Source organism: Sceloporus undulatus, chromosome 2, assembly GCF_019175285.1.
Source record: "Sceloporus undulatus isolate JIND9_A2432 ecotype Alabama chromosome 2, SceUnd_v1.1, whole genome shotgun sequence".
In the NCBI taxonomy this organism is placed as follows: domain Eukaryota; kingdom Metazoa; phylum Chordata; class Lepidosauria; order Squamata; family Phrynosomatidae; genus Sceloporus; species Sceloporus undulatus.
In genome coordinates this window covers 331,127,033-331,142,083 of record NC_056523.1, presented here as the reverse complement: position 1 = coordinate 331,142,083, position 15,051 = coordinate 331,127,033, and the positions used below count along the sequence as shown (strand labels likewise).

Sequence of the window (15,051 nt, the reverse complement as noted above, 5' to 3'; positions counted from 1 at the left end):
TCAACCTTTGGATAGATTCCCGATTTCGGTGCAAGTGAAAATACCACCAAGCCTTTCAACTTGGTTGAAAAAAAAGATGGAAAGAAAAGATGATAGGCTTGCGAGAAACTCAGTGACAGTGGAGCCATGAGATTTCTTCTTCTTCATGCATACAGGCCACACAATTGGCACAGGAGGCAAGTGTGGCTCTGATGCAGCAACTATGTAATTGGCAGTCTACTCTCAGCCCGGCCTTGTTAAGAGTAGTGCACTGGATTCACTAGTTTGGGTGAAAAGTCCATTGCAGGATCTTAAAGGACAATTTACCAGCCGGGTAGGCAACCTTTTGTGCCGGGGGCCGGGTTGTGACACTCAGGACAACTGGGGGGGCTAAGGCCAAACTAAATAATTAAATGCTTTTTAAAATAAATAAATAAACAAATAAAATATTAAAAAAACCATTCCTACCTACACTGCACACATCATATTTTGAAGTAAAAACCAAAACAGTCATTATGCCACTCTCTCTTTTTTCTTTCCTCTTTTCTGCAGCCTTGCAGTTCTGCCAAAGCAACCCCCCTCCCGCCCCTTCTGCACACAAGACTTTATTAGGAAGGAAAGGGTTTGAAAAATTAACTACTACTTCTTTCCGTCTTTCCTTTTTTTTTTTTTTTGCCTTGGGCATGTCACACTCTCTCTCCTCAGAGGTGGCAATGGCATCCCCACCCCCTCTGCCCAGAAAAACCCCACAGAAGCCATAACAACTTGGAAGCACACACTGCAACAAACCCAAACTTGGCCTGGGGGGGCAAGTCACACTCTCTCAGCCTCAAGGGAAGCAATGGCCAACCACCACCACCTCTGAAAAAAACTTTGCAAAGGATCATTTCATAATAAGTCAGGAAAACGACTTGAAGGCACACAACAACAACCACATCTCCCCGCCCTTGTATTTTAAGGCATGAAGCACCGATGGCAGAAATGGACTTCCCTTTCTGGCCAAACACCCCCCCCCTCCATACACACACACACAATCCAAACACACACTAAGCACATTTGGGCATTTCACATGGCTTTATTAACATGGCAATCTCTTGCATATTTAATCAGAGGCTTATTGCAGAACCAAACTCTGGGTTTCACACTGAATTGGTTTAACATGGCTATGCATATTGAACATGTTCAGGTGGTTTCACAAGAAGTGGATTTGCCATTTCAGGTTTCTTGCACCAACTATACTTCTCAGAAGTGTGTACTGGTCAAGGGACTGTGGTTTTTCTTCACTGCGCATGAGGTTTGTAACATCACAGCAATTTACATTGGCCCTGCCTCAGAGGCTTTCTGATATCATTCACCATTAAAGAACCAAAAAACACAGAAAAGGCACTTCGGAAAGTCACACTCTCTCAGCTTCTGAAACAGTGCCTGCATGCCTCTGAAGCTGACTCATATCACCATCATCCTCCTCATCATCATCACACATATCATTGTCAAAACAAGGGGACTTGTTAGCATTAAAAGCACCAAAAATAAAAATTAAAAAAACAACCTTGTAACCAGAGGCCTCTGGCCACTCACCACCTCCTCCTCTCTTCCTCCTCCCCCTCCCTCCTCCATGCCCCACGCTGGCCTGGGGGCGGGGCAGAAGGAGTGAGGGAGGGCTGGAGGGCGGCGTTCGCCGGCGGCCCCAGAGCCTCTCCCCACCTGTGGGAAGGCCGAGCCTCCCCACAGGGCAGGGAGGAGGAGGAGGCCGACAGCGATCATGCCAATTGGCGCGATCGCCGGCAGCCCCCGGGGGGGCAGCAATCGGTGGCAGGGCCGGGTCCCATGGTCTCCGTGGGCTGGATCCGGCCCGCGGGCCATACGTTGCTGACCCCTGATTAACTAGGATAGCTCTCCCAAAAAAGGAAAACCAGGTTGAGGACAAACACAAAGACAGCAGTAAAGACTGACAGAACAGTCTATATTCAATTCATGCTGTTTCTCAAAGTAAAGAAAGGAGAAAATGGCATAGGTGCTAAAACTTGACCAATCTGAGAGGGATATAGGGGTGTAGCTAAACCTAAGGGACTACAGATTGAAACACAACCATAGATCTAGGGTCTAGGTCTGCCTCTGTGTCTCTGTGGCTTTGCCTCTTTGTCTATAACCTTTGCCTAAATTGGGTGCTGTTACCTGAAGGTGGGGCAAAACATGACCTCAATGTTTTTCCTAGAGCGGTAAGTGAAAAGCTTGTGCCTCTGGGTACTGATAATGACCCTCAGATGGTTTGGAGAGTTGAGGCAACAACATTAGACAAAGCCAACTAAGTACAGTCGCCCCTCCTAACTCATGGATCTGAGACCCATGACCTTGAAAATCTGTGGAGTGGCGACCTCCGCTATTTTCAGTGGCGTGTGCGCCCGCAATGCGGACATGGGGATGCACTCCATTCAAGCATATGGGGCTTGAATATGCGCGAACCTCTGCTATTATGGGAGGGGGGTCTGGAACAGATCCCTCACAAAAACAGAGGGCCAACAGTATAGGCATTTGCCCTCTTTCAAATCCAGATAAGATTCCCCAATATTTCTGAAACTGCACAATACTTCACAATGAGGGATGTACCAGTCTGAGTTCGGCAGGATCTCCATTCACTAGAAATAAACAAGATTGTCAAGCACTGACTGCTTTCCTGAACACACTAATGAAACAATTTCTTTGTCAGTAGAAGGAATTGGGGTAGGTTGGAGAGAGATACCAGTTTGTACTTTGAATATAGCAGCTTGACTTGGGCAAGGATCCAGGCTCACTTGCCCTACCCTTTAGCATGCTTTCTTCCAATGCATCCATGCAGACTTTGGCAAGAAGCAGCTCCCTGCCTCAGCATTAAGTCAACCAATTCATATTTATTGAGCATAATAGCCTCTGTATGGGTATGACACCATTCCTGGGCTCTTGGGAATGGCTGCTTCCCAATGCTCCCCAGATGGCCATTAATGCATTTTTGGTTGCTAGGGAAAGGATTATTTCAGCTAACTAGTTATTTGTAATCATTTAGCTCCAGGCTAAGTGAGAGGGTGGTTACCCTAGGAGTGATGATGACCTTTTAAAGACTGAGTGACCAAACTGCAACCCAAACCCCACTTATTTATCATGAAGTGCCACGTTCCTCTGGCTTTCTAGTGACAAACTGGTGAACTCTGTGCTGGGATGACAGAGTGTGTGCCCACAGAGAGGGCTCCGAGTGCCACCTCTGGCATGCGTGCCATAGGTTTGCTACCACTGCCCTAGGAAGAAGAGATCTTAGACTCATTGTGGAAATGAGGGTGTGTCTTTTATGGTTGCTGCTTAGTTGTGGGGGGGATGCACAGTTCAGCCTTGTCCAGCTTCCCTGATGTTCTTGGGGTCCCCAGAGGGATGCCTGGCAGAGGGTGGCACGCTTGTGCGTGTGCAAAGGCACTGATGACTTGCGCCTGATCATTGGCCTCTGTCAGGGGAAGGACGTGAAGCTACAGAAAAGAGAAGAGACCAGAAAGATCCAGTTAGAGTTCAGGACAGGCTGTTCAGGTAGAGCTTGAAAACCAAATTCCATCCTCTGGCGCTAGAACGAAAACACGGCACCATTTAAACTGAGGGGTATTTTCTGAGCAACTCTTTATTTCTCATTTCTGAAAAGTAACTACTGTATATACTCATGTATAAGTCTAGTATTTAGGTCAAAAAATTGACCCCAAAAAAACTGAGTTGACCTATCCATGTGGTAATGTAGGTACTGTACTTTAACTCTCATTTAAAAAAAAGGGAAAGGCAAGAGTGTCCTGGAAGGACTGACCTCCCTCTGTTCTCTCACCCATAGAGACTTTAAAGCGAGCACAAAGTTATGTCTGCTGGAATTTAGTAAGTTCTTTGGCATTGTTTTCCTTTGCTTCACCATTTAGATCCTTTGTTATATGCCACTAAATTTTACCCTCAACATATGCACGGGTCATATAAAAATCCATAATTTTGGACCCAAAATCTGCCCTTGACTTATACACGAAGTTGACTTATAGTGGAGTATATATGGTAAAATAAGTGGCTACGGTAACTAAAACAAGCAACCAAATTACTTAATTCCTCCCCCCCCAATCCAAATGTTTTTTCTTCAGCAACACAAGGCACAACACATGTCAGCACTTGAGTCTTGCAATATTCTTCCACTGCCATTCAGAGAGACCAGACTCTCATAACTCAAAAAGTAACTAAAAGGCTGCATCACCAAAAGAGTGCTGGTATCTCCCACTAGGTTTCCATGCACTGGAAGAGAGGTTTGTGTACATGTGTGGCACAAGATGTCCCTTATGGACTCAAGGAGGTACTTACACATGGTGTCTGTTTTGCCAGCACTTCTCTGGAGTACTCCCTGGGGTGTCATGCTCCCCCTGGAATGATCATCTGCTGTGTCCTGGATGGACCAAAGCAAAGGGAGGGAGTTAGTTGAGCTGAGAAAGATGAAGGATTCCTTATCCACAGTCGATCCATCCTCTCCTCCCCTTATCACACACATACAATCCCATCTGATTTTGGAAGTTAAGCAGCAGAATCATGCCTGGTTACTACTTGGGTGGCAGACCCCCAAGCCCCAGTCCCAAAGGTCTCCACCTCATTTCCATACCCAATGGCTATGTCTTTATCGTTAAAACTGGACTTGCTATTTCATTTCCACATACAGAGGATTTTGAATTTGAATTGACATTCTCACATATCAGTGGCATATATGGAGTTTATCAAACGGGAGGAATTTCTCTTAAATTTGAATGAAAAGAAAGTGGGGCCAGAATGCATTCACTTAAAGTCGCTAGTTTAGCGCAATTACGTGAATGTGCATTGCGTTCAAACTGGCTTCCCATTGCCCGCAAATAGCATGCCATTGCCCGAATTTGCGTGTGGCAGTCTATCACGCAATAATGTGAAACCACATGATTGCGTTCGGACTGACTTCCCATTGCTCGAAATGGCGTGTAGTGGGTTATCACGCAATAACATTAAACCCCATGATTGCATTCAGATTGCCATTGGATTATACTTCCAATTTCCCTTGTCTGATAAACTCCTATGTGTCTGTCCCTGGTTTCCAGCCCACCAAATGCATCTGAGGAAATAGACTGAAGTCTACAAAAGCTCATACTGCCAACTTCTTTCTTTCAGTTAGTCTTAAAGGTGCTACAAGATCTCTCTACATACTGACTCTACAGACTAACATGGCTATTTCTTTGAATTCTACCAAAGGTCTCCAGGTAGGGCTGGGTAAGGAATTCCTGCTTCAAACCCTGGTGACACCCTGCTGGGGGTCGGAGTTGGCAATACTTGGAGAGGTGAACCAACAGGTTGACTATTGTATTTTCACCACCATCCTGTTTTGAACTCACCTGATCATGTCTAATTCGTAAGATAAGCTCAGTTGGGCTGAGTTAATACTTGGATGAGAGACCAGCAGGAGGGAATCCCAGGAGACTCCATACCAGGGGTGTAGCTACTAGGGTGGGGGTGAAAAATGAAGGTGTAGGGTCTCCCTAATAAGAATTCTGTCCTCCTAAATGAAATTTCCCTTCACTTCCAAATTTCCACTCCACTCCTGGCAGCCAGTGAGGCTGTGACAAGGATGTATGCCAGAAGTCCTGCTCCTGATGATATCAGCACCTGAATGAAACCAATGTCATGGATTGCTAGGCAAAAGGCGGGAAAACAAACGAACGAACGAACGAATGAATATGTAAAGGGATCTTGTAGCACCTGTGAGACTAACTGAATGAAATAGGTTGGTAGCATGAGCTTTCTTAGACTTAAGCCTACTTCCTCAGATGCAGGTTTGGAGTGGAGAAAACTACTTGCCATCCCATTTTCATACATACATGATTTTGAATTTGAATTGACATTCTTACACACAGGCTTATACAGGTCTGTCTCTGTGTTTTCCATTCCAAACATGTGTGAGGAATGGATGGTTGTATGAGTGAAAAGTGGCACTAGAAGACTGAACAAAATGGAGATTCACAATGCATGATATGGGAGTTACCTGGCAAGCAAAGCGAGGATTTTTGAGCCTGCTGGTGAGGTGATGGCACATCTATGAGAACCAAGATGTAGCTGCCAAGTGTTATCTATAAGGAAAGGACATTCCATCCAAGAGTTGGTACGAACTGCAAGAAGTTACAGAATGTTTGGACATGGACTGATAAGAGGAGAAACGTAGAGAACTCATCAATCAAGGAAATTTCTGCCCGAGGGCCAAAGGGCGGTGGACATTGGAAGCAGAGAAGCAGAAAACCTTAAAAGAGAGAGCTTTCCAAACCAGAGGTGTGTTCCTGTATCTGTGGCAACAGGGCTCCCACTTCATGAAGACACCTTCAGTGAAGTGCCATCTGTGTGTGAGTATTGTGTGAATGGTGTGTGTGAGAGCTCTCTTGGTACTTGTATTTGTTTATGTCTATGTATTTAAATAAACGTTACATGCATAGTGTCTAAAACCAAATTTGGTGTCTCTTTGTCTGTATCAGCCCTGCTCTGAATAAGTCCACTGGGAGGGAGATTTCCACTACACGCTCTCAGGTTAAACAGGTTGCCCTTAAGATCAGGGCATAACACATGCATCTGAAGAAGTAGGCTCAAGTCTACAAAAGCTCGTGCTACCAACTTCTTTCTTTCATTTAGCCTCAAAAGTGGTACAATATCGCTTTGTATACTGATTTTCCAGACTAACACAGCTATAGCTTTGAATAAAAATATATGTGCCAGTATGTTCTCCATCTGGAGTGCCACAGCAGAGGTGGCCCTGCTCCCATGTCCTCCCACAGCGCTTTGGCTCCACTGGAAGGAGACAGAAGAGCAGACCTCAGTCTTTGGGCAGACACACATACACAGAGAGAGAGAAACCCTTTTCTATATCTTCTTATGCAGCACAAGATGTGCTTCAAGGGCATTCAAGGAGAGAGTTTCTGGTGCTCCATACAAAAACTCTGACCCAGAATCTGGTCATCTACACATTATTCATCACTGGTTCTCCCATGAATATATGTATGCTGTGAGTAAGGGATGGTGTCCTCATTCTGGCCAGGCTCCACTTTGGAGAAGGGTGACTCTCTGCACTGGCAATGTTAGGATAAATAATTATCATTCAAGGAGGAACCTGGAGAGATGGTGGAAAGTTGCACAGAGTGATTCCCAGTTTATCAGGCTTTTGGGTCTGGATGACTTGCAGCCAAATTCAAGAGAACCCAAAGACCTTATTGCTTAGCATCATCAATTCTTATGCAAAGGGAATGTGTAGCATCATAGAAACACAGAATCACAGAGTTGGAAAGACCCCAGGGTGCTATCCAGTCCAAACCCCTTCTGCCATGCAGGAAGACACAATCAAAGCACCCTCTACTGCTTCTGTTTAAAAGTCTCCAAAAAAGGAGACTACATCACCCTCCGAGGCAGCAGCGGCTTCCATCATTGAACAGCTCTTACTGTCAGGAAGTTTTTTCTACTGTTTAGGTGGAATCTCTGGAGTTTATCACACCGGAGGAATTTCTCTTAATTTCAAATGAAAAGAAAGTGGGGCCAAAATGCATTCACCTGGATTCGCTAGTTTAGAGAATTTACGTGAATGCTCATTTCATTCGAACTGGCTCCCCATTGCCTGAAAATAGTATGCCATTGCCTGAATTTGCATGTGATAGTTTATCATGCAATAACGTGAAACCCCATGATTGTGTTTGGACTGACTTCCCATTGCCCAAATTTGTGTGTGGTAGTCTATCACGCAATAATGTTAAACCCCATGATTGTGTTCAGATTGCCATTGGATTATACTGCCAATTTCCCTTGTCTGATAAATTCCTCTTTTCCTGTAGTTTGAATCCATTGCTCCAGGTCGCATTCTCTGGAACAGCAGGAAACAAGCTTGTTCCATGAACAATATGACACCCCTTCAAATATTTGAACAGGGCTATCATGTCACCTCTTAACCCTCACTTCTCCAGGCTAAACATACCCATCTCCCTAAGAATTTGAGACTAACACAAGATCCTTTTGCACACTAATTATAAGATCCCTTTGCATACTGAGACTAACACAAGATCTCTTTATGTATTGATTCTCCTTGCTATGTTTTTCACGATCACCCTGCAAGGTTGGGGAAGGCTACCAAAACTCATTTTTCCTCAGTGTGTTTTTGAACTAAGTAGGGATTTGTCATGGAGATCTTTTGAAGCTTTAGGCCCAAGGTCCTTGGCACATATATAGCCTGCTAAACTGCAATCCCAAGCACTAGGTCTTCCCCTCTCCCTGAAGCTCTCTAACCCGGCCTGCCCCTGTGTTTTTGTGCCCCACTTTAGCAAAACGAGCATCGTGCAACTCACACTCCGCCGATGAAATCTCTCAGGAGGTTTGATCCTTGGAAACTCAGGAGCTGGGGTATCCTAAATCAAAGAAAGAAAGAAAGAAAGAAAGAAAGAAAGAAAGAAAGGACTTTATTTCTTGTAAGCACTTGATACATCCCTGGTTAAATGCCTCAAAATGGGCTGGACTACATGCCTCCTGGACCCTTTGAACTTTATGCTCCTTCTCATCCGGAGCATCCTATTCCCTTGTCCCCCATCCTATATCTGTGCATGTCATTTTTACTGCTGAAGTGTAATATCTTTCATTTCTCCCTGTTGGAATTCATTTTGTTAGGTTCTTCCTATGTTTCTAAGTTCACAGTCAAAACAATACTTGTTTTTTCATATTGTAAGCTGCTCTGATTCCCAATTTTGGGACAAGGGCGAGATAATAATAATACCCTAAACCTTATTTTAGTCCTGACTGGAGGAGACCCATTAAGTCCATTAAGCCCAGTGTAAGAAGGAGAGCCCTCCTTGCAGTCCATCTGCCATGGTCCAGGCCTCAGAGGGAGAGAAGAGCCGCTGGACTTTCCCCCTTCCCCACTGCCATTCCCTTCTCCTCTTGTGTCATGTCTTTTTAGACAGGGAAATGTCTAATTAACTAATTAATCTCTATAAAGTGCCATGTAAATTTATTGCACTATATAAATAAACATTATTAATAATAATAATAATAACAACAAATAATAATTTCCATGTTGACTCATCATTCAACAACTGATTGGATGGGTCTACTCTAGTTAGGACTCATCAAAGGGATGCAGCCAATATCTCACGCAAAGGCTGGAACGAAGCCAGGGCATTATCTCCTGATGCAAGGAGAGATTTCCAAAGCATTCAGTGATCCTAGCAGAGATTTCTAAACTGTATTTGTCTTTCTGGGTGTCCCAGTCTGTTCATTCCTCTGTTTCTGGCTTTAAGGCAAGGGGACGTGTGTGTGCTATTCTGTACAACTCTGAATGCCTGCCAAGTCCTATGGAGGCAGGCTGCCTTTCCTGCCTGCAAAAGATAATTGCTGTTCATGACTAATTTACCCCCTAACAGCATTCCATGAATCTCAATTAGAGGAAAGCATGTAGCAGCTAAAAGCAAAGGCACTCAGCAAGGAAGTGTAACCTTACAATGTATACAACATAAGAGCATGTCTCTCAATAGGACTCTACCTGGCCTTAAGAGCCTCAATGGAGGCCTTTCTCTTCTCAATCTCATCATCACAGGCACTTTCGGGGAGGACATGGGAGAGAACCTTCTCAGTGGTGCTTCCAACTTGTGGAATTCCCTGCCATTGAAGACAAGACTTTCTGCTCTTTTTCTGTTGGTTTGCTCTCCCCATGCCTTTAAGCCAGCAGTTCTCAACCTGTGGATCGCAACCCCTTTGGGGCCCTTTCACAGGGGTTACCTAAGACCATCAGAAACACATATTTTTGATGGTCCTAGGAACCGAGACCATTGGTTGGGGGTCACCAATGACCATCAAAAATATGTGTACTGTATTAAAGGGTCACAACATTAGGAAGGTTAAGGACCACTGCTTTAAGCGTTGACTGTCTCTTGCAAAAGGTCTTTTAGTTGGGGTATGTTTTATTTGCACTTTTTACCATCTTCATTTTATATATATATACACACACACACACACACACATACTGTCTTTTAAAAACGGTTTAATGTTTTTAATGGGATTGCTTGTTTGCTTTTTTAACCTTTTGTATTATCCATAATTCTACCTATATTTTGTTTTAATGCAAATTTGTGAGCTGCCTTGGGTCCCATAATGAGAGACAAGCACAATATAGAATCATAGGGTTGGAAGAGACCACTAGGGCCATCCAGTCCAACCCCCCTGCCATGCAAGAATTAACCAACTCAATAAAAATTAACTCAATAAAAACAAACTACTATCCATGGCCTCGCGTGGCCTCTATTGGGGTGGATTGATGGTGCTTTTGGTAAACATTATAATTCTCTCATTCCATCCACTCTCATAAAACCCCTGGGTTTGGCTTCAGGGTGAGTATGGCACTTTTCAGCAGTATAGGCAAGCCTTGAGGGACTGGACATTATCAGACAAGGGAAATTGGAAGTATAATCCAATGGCAAACCAAATGCAATCATGAGGTTTCACGTTATTGCGTGATAGACTACCACACGCAAATTTGGGCAATGGCATGCTATTTTCGGGCAATGGGAAGCCAGTTCGAATGCAATCCCCATTCATGTAAATTCGCTGAACAAGTGAATTCACTTAAATGCGTTCTGGCCCCACTTTCTTTTCATTCAAAATTAAGAGAAATGCCTCACATGTGAAGAAGTCCACTGTGACTTGCCCAGTGGCTTTCCATAGCTGAGCAAGGATTTGAATCCTGATCCAGCCCAACAATCCAACCATTAGACACACTACCCTGTTATTATGATTGTGCTCAATTTTGATTTATGACAACCCTCCTGTAGAGTTATGGGGTAGGGTTTATCCTGAGGAGGTTTGCCTTTGCCCTCCTCTGAGGCTGAGAGAGTTGACTTATCCTGGGTCATCCAGTGCATTTCCATGGCCAAGTGGGGATTCAAACCCTGGGCTCCTGTAGTCCTAAGCCAATGCTCAAACCACTATGCCATGCTGGAACAACACAAAGTACAGGTGAAGATAATTTTATTCTGACTGTTTTTAGTGCTTCTGCCAATGTGCTCTCTTCCCCATTTGATTTCTATTAGTTTTCATTTTGGATTGTTTTTACACATGCTATTAGACACCCAGAGGAGCTTTGATGGAGAAGCCATGTAAATATTTTTGTTCTGATGTGATGGTTGGCTTGTATTTTAATATTATACTTTTACTGGTCAGAATTCTGCAAGTGTCTGACTCAGGTGTACCTTCCCCAGCAAAAGCAGATGGACATTTTCACTCCACACACAAGGTCCACATTCAGTTCACATTTGTGGAGATGGACCTGTGTATGCTGGTACAGATGCACATGTACACCTGGGTTCTGCAGTGTTGCTGTTCAACACAAGGAGAGGCATAGCACACTCAGTGCACATGCAAAGATTTGCATGCGTTGCTCACATGATTTACACTATGCGCTCTGATGTTGGGTCTGAGCCATTGTGTTTTTAGTGGTTTCTTTTTTAAAAAAAATACTGTGAACAAACTTGACTTCCAGTTCTGTGAGGTAGAATATAATTCAAAATAAATATGCTCAATATAAATATATACTGTATATACTTATGTATAAGTTGAACTCATGTATAAATCCAGTATAGGTTTTGGGGCCAAAATTATGGATTTTGATATAAACTGTGCATAGATTGAGAGTAAAACTCAGGAAAATGTTACAAAGGATGTAAAGGATGAAGCAAAGGAAAATAATGCCAAAGAGTACTGCTGTTTTTCCATCAAGGCATTGAAAAGGGCCAGAAATGGTGCCACAATGGAGAAAGTCATGCTTCTTTTAGGTTTCTCCCAAGATGGACTATGCTCCTTCCTTTCAGCCCACTGTACGCAGAGAAGAGGATGGTTCCTATTTTGATAAAAATCATTCACCCATGAATAAATCGAGTCAAGTTTTTTTGGATTAATGTTGTGACTAAAATTTCTAGATTTATACATGAGTATATGCAGTACAATGCTTCAAATCTTTCAGGAATGCAGTAATTCCATATTCCTGCATAGCAGAGGATTAGACTTGATGGCCCTTGTGGTCTTGTCTAACTCTATGACACTATGAATACAGTTGGTGCTTTTTGCATATGTGGGCTTTGTTATGCATGCAGTTATACTTTTCTGGGCCCTGCACAACATCTGTGTTCAATTCACAGCTGCATAAGCAGACTTCTACAAGGGCAGCCTTTACGCATGCATTTGTGTCTTCTTCTCCAGCAGTGCCTTTGTTGTACCAGCTGATTCCTTGGGTTTGCACAAGCAGCTCCTGTGCATTCTTCCTCATTGTACAAGGAGACAATAAGCAGCACAACTCAGGATTCAGCAGAAGGGTATGGGGTTGCACAACCATTAGTTCAGTTTGTTGTTAACTACCTGCAAGTTGGCCCTGACTCATGGTGACCCCGTGGATGAGACATCTCCACTGCTCTGCTTAATTCTTGTAGATTTATTTCCATGGCTTCCCTTATTGAGTCTAGCCATCTGCTGCATGGTCTCCCTCTCTTTCTGCTTCCCTCCACTTTTCTTAGCATTATTGCTTTTTCCAATTATTTGTACCTTCTCATGATGTGACCAAAATACAATAGTTTTGTCATCTTGGCTTCCAGGGAGATTTCTGTTTAAGTACCTATTTGTTTGGGTTTTTTGGCTGTCCACGTGGCATTCTCAATACATCTACTTCTCTAGTACCACATTTCAAAGGAGTTGATTTTCTTCTTATCCGCTTTTTCCACTGTCCAATTCTCTCTACATCTTTACACGGCAATGGGGAATACAATGGCTCGGACAATTCTGATTTTAGTGCTCAAATGAATATCTTTATTCTTTAAAATCTTATCCAGTTCTTTCATAGCTATCTTTCTTGTTCCTAGTCTTCTTCTTATTTCTTGACTGCAGTCTCTTTTCTGATCAGTGGTTGATCCAAGGTATGGGAACTCTTTTAACTATTTCGATTTCTTCATTGTCTTAGGCCCAAAATAGACGGGTCAAATAACTTATCTTTGAGCCACGTTCTGGGTGTCGGGTTTAAATGACACACGCCCCAGAAGCCAAGCTGGGGCCACATCTTATTAAAAGGACTGGGCCAAAAAGGAGCAGTAAAGCTGCTTCTTTTTGGCAGCCCAGATTGGAGGCAGGGCATGCAGCCGCCATGGTTCTGGCGTGAAATGCGCAGACACAGCCCAGTAATGTTTTTTTCAGCCTGTCTGTTTTGGGCCTTGGTTGCATTTATTTGTTTCTGTGGTATTATTTTTGTTTCTTCAGTGTTCAGCAACAAGCCTGCCTTTGCACTTTTGTCTTGGACCTTGCTTGGCATTTGTTCCAAGTCTGTGATGTTTTCTGCTAGTAATATGGTGCCATCTGCTTATCTAAGATTATCTTAACTGCATCCATACAAATCTAAGTGTTACAAGAGTGCTGCAGAGTCTCGGTGGATGGCAAGGTCCCCTCCACTCCTGCTCCCCTCATGTCTCCAGGTGACTTCTCCCAGTCTTGTCTATGGGTTCTACCACCACCACTGGACCCCTCTCCCCGACCCCACTCACCTGCATGTTCTTCTCTGTCCCCATGCTGGATTTTCCTGACTCCATCTCTGTCCTGACCCCCCGTGGTGTTTGGGGTGGGCTGGGCTGGTGAAAGAAAGAGTAGGAAGGGCTTGGGCACTGCAGAGAGGATGTGGAGTCTACCAAGAAGGGCTGCAGAGAAGACCAGGGGTGGCCCACCTGTTCAGCACCAAGCTCCCCTGGCCTCAGCTGTTGCTCTCTCCAGGCTCTCTTCTCCTGGATGGCCTTGGCCAGCTTCTTCTTCTGCAGTGAGGAATGACAAAAACAATAACAGCAAGAACCAGCATTGGTGGTCAGGAGCCATAATTAGAAGCCCTTGGGCAACATCAGACTTGACATGTGCTTGAAAGCCACATACATAAAAAGAGAGAGTGGCCTAAGGGAAAGGGTTGGAGCTTAGCTTAGTGGCTTTTCTTAATTCAAAACATGCTTACAGTACAGGTTGACTCTCTCTTTTCTGGAATTCCAAAACCCAAAATTCTCCAAAAGCCAACACTTTATTCATGGGTGGCTGAAATAGTGGCAACTTTGGTTTCTGATGGTTCAATGTACACAAGCTTTGTTTCATGTACAACATGATTACAAATATTGCATAAAATTACCTTCTGGCTGTATGTGTTTAAGATGCTTATGAAACATAAATGAATTTTGTGTTTAGACTTTCATCTCATCTCCAAGAGATCTCATTCTGTATGTATGTGGAAATACAGGTATTCCAAAATCCAAAAAAAGGCCAAACTCCAAAGCACTTCTGGTCCTAAACATTTTGAATAAGAGAGACTCAACCTATAACTTTCTTGTTGTGTTTTATTATTTTTCAATATTTAAATTTAATTTTAACAAATACACCCCCCCCAATCATTATTAACAGCCAACACCTTCCACTTGCATTTACTATTATTATTTGGAAAGATTTACTTCATCATTAACAAATACAGCCTTCCGCCAACATTATTGCCAAATAAAATTCACCCAATCATCCTTGATTATTATTCAGTTTAATCCTTAAAGTTGCCAAGATTGGCTCTAATTATAATGATAATTGATTGTATCCTATTGTCAGTCCTAACTAGAAAAGACCTATTGAGCCAATGACATTTATCTATGTATCGCATAAGTTGAGTTCCATAAGTGTAATTATTTCTCATAAGCCTAAATTGCATTGTTAGTTCCAACCAGTGTGGAGCCATTGTATCAAATGGATTTATCTAAGTGTTGTTGATTAGGATATTGACTATCCTAACAGGTATATCACATGCCGAGGGACTGTGGTGCATTTAGCCATTTGCTGCCAAATTTTAGTGGCAAACCAAAATGTCATTAAAAATATAATTTGGGAAGCACTAGGGTCAACCTAGGTTAGGACTGGGATGGGAAACCACCAAGTGCTACAGGCTCTACTTTTAATGAAGGGACTGGCAAAAACACCTCTGAGGTTTCCTTGCCCAAGAAAGCCCTACCAGTTCAT

The 15,051-nt window shown here is 43.4% G+C and overlaps 1 protein-coding gene across 5 annotated transcripts in view; it reads right to left on the bottom strand.

Moving 5' to 3' along the window:
* Positions 1-1,603: 1,603 nt before the first annotated feature.
* Positions 1,604-15,051, bottom strand: part of LOC121924169 — a 36,013-nt gene continuing 22,565 nt past the window's right edge. For all 5 annotated transcript variants that reach the window (XM_042455339.1, XM_042455342.1, XM_042455341.1 and 2 more), the window contains 4 exons: positions 13,566-13,826; positions 8,346-8,405; positions 4,324-4,405; positions 1,604-3,470 (listed from right to left, as the gene is read on the bottom strand). In XM_042455339.1, the coding sequence (XP_042311273.1) occupies positions 3,439-3,470; positions 4,324-4,405; positions 8,346-8,405; positions 13,566-13,826 (435 nt within the window). In that variant the 3' untranslated portion in view covers positions 1,604-3,438. The remainder of the gene's footprint in view (positions 3,471-4,323; positions 4,406-8,345; positions 8,406-13,565; positions 13,827-15,051) is intronic.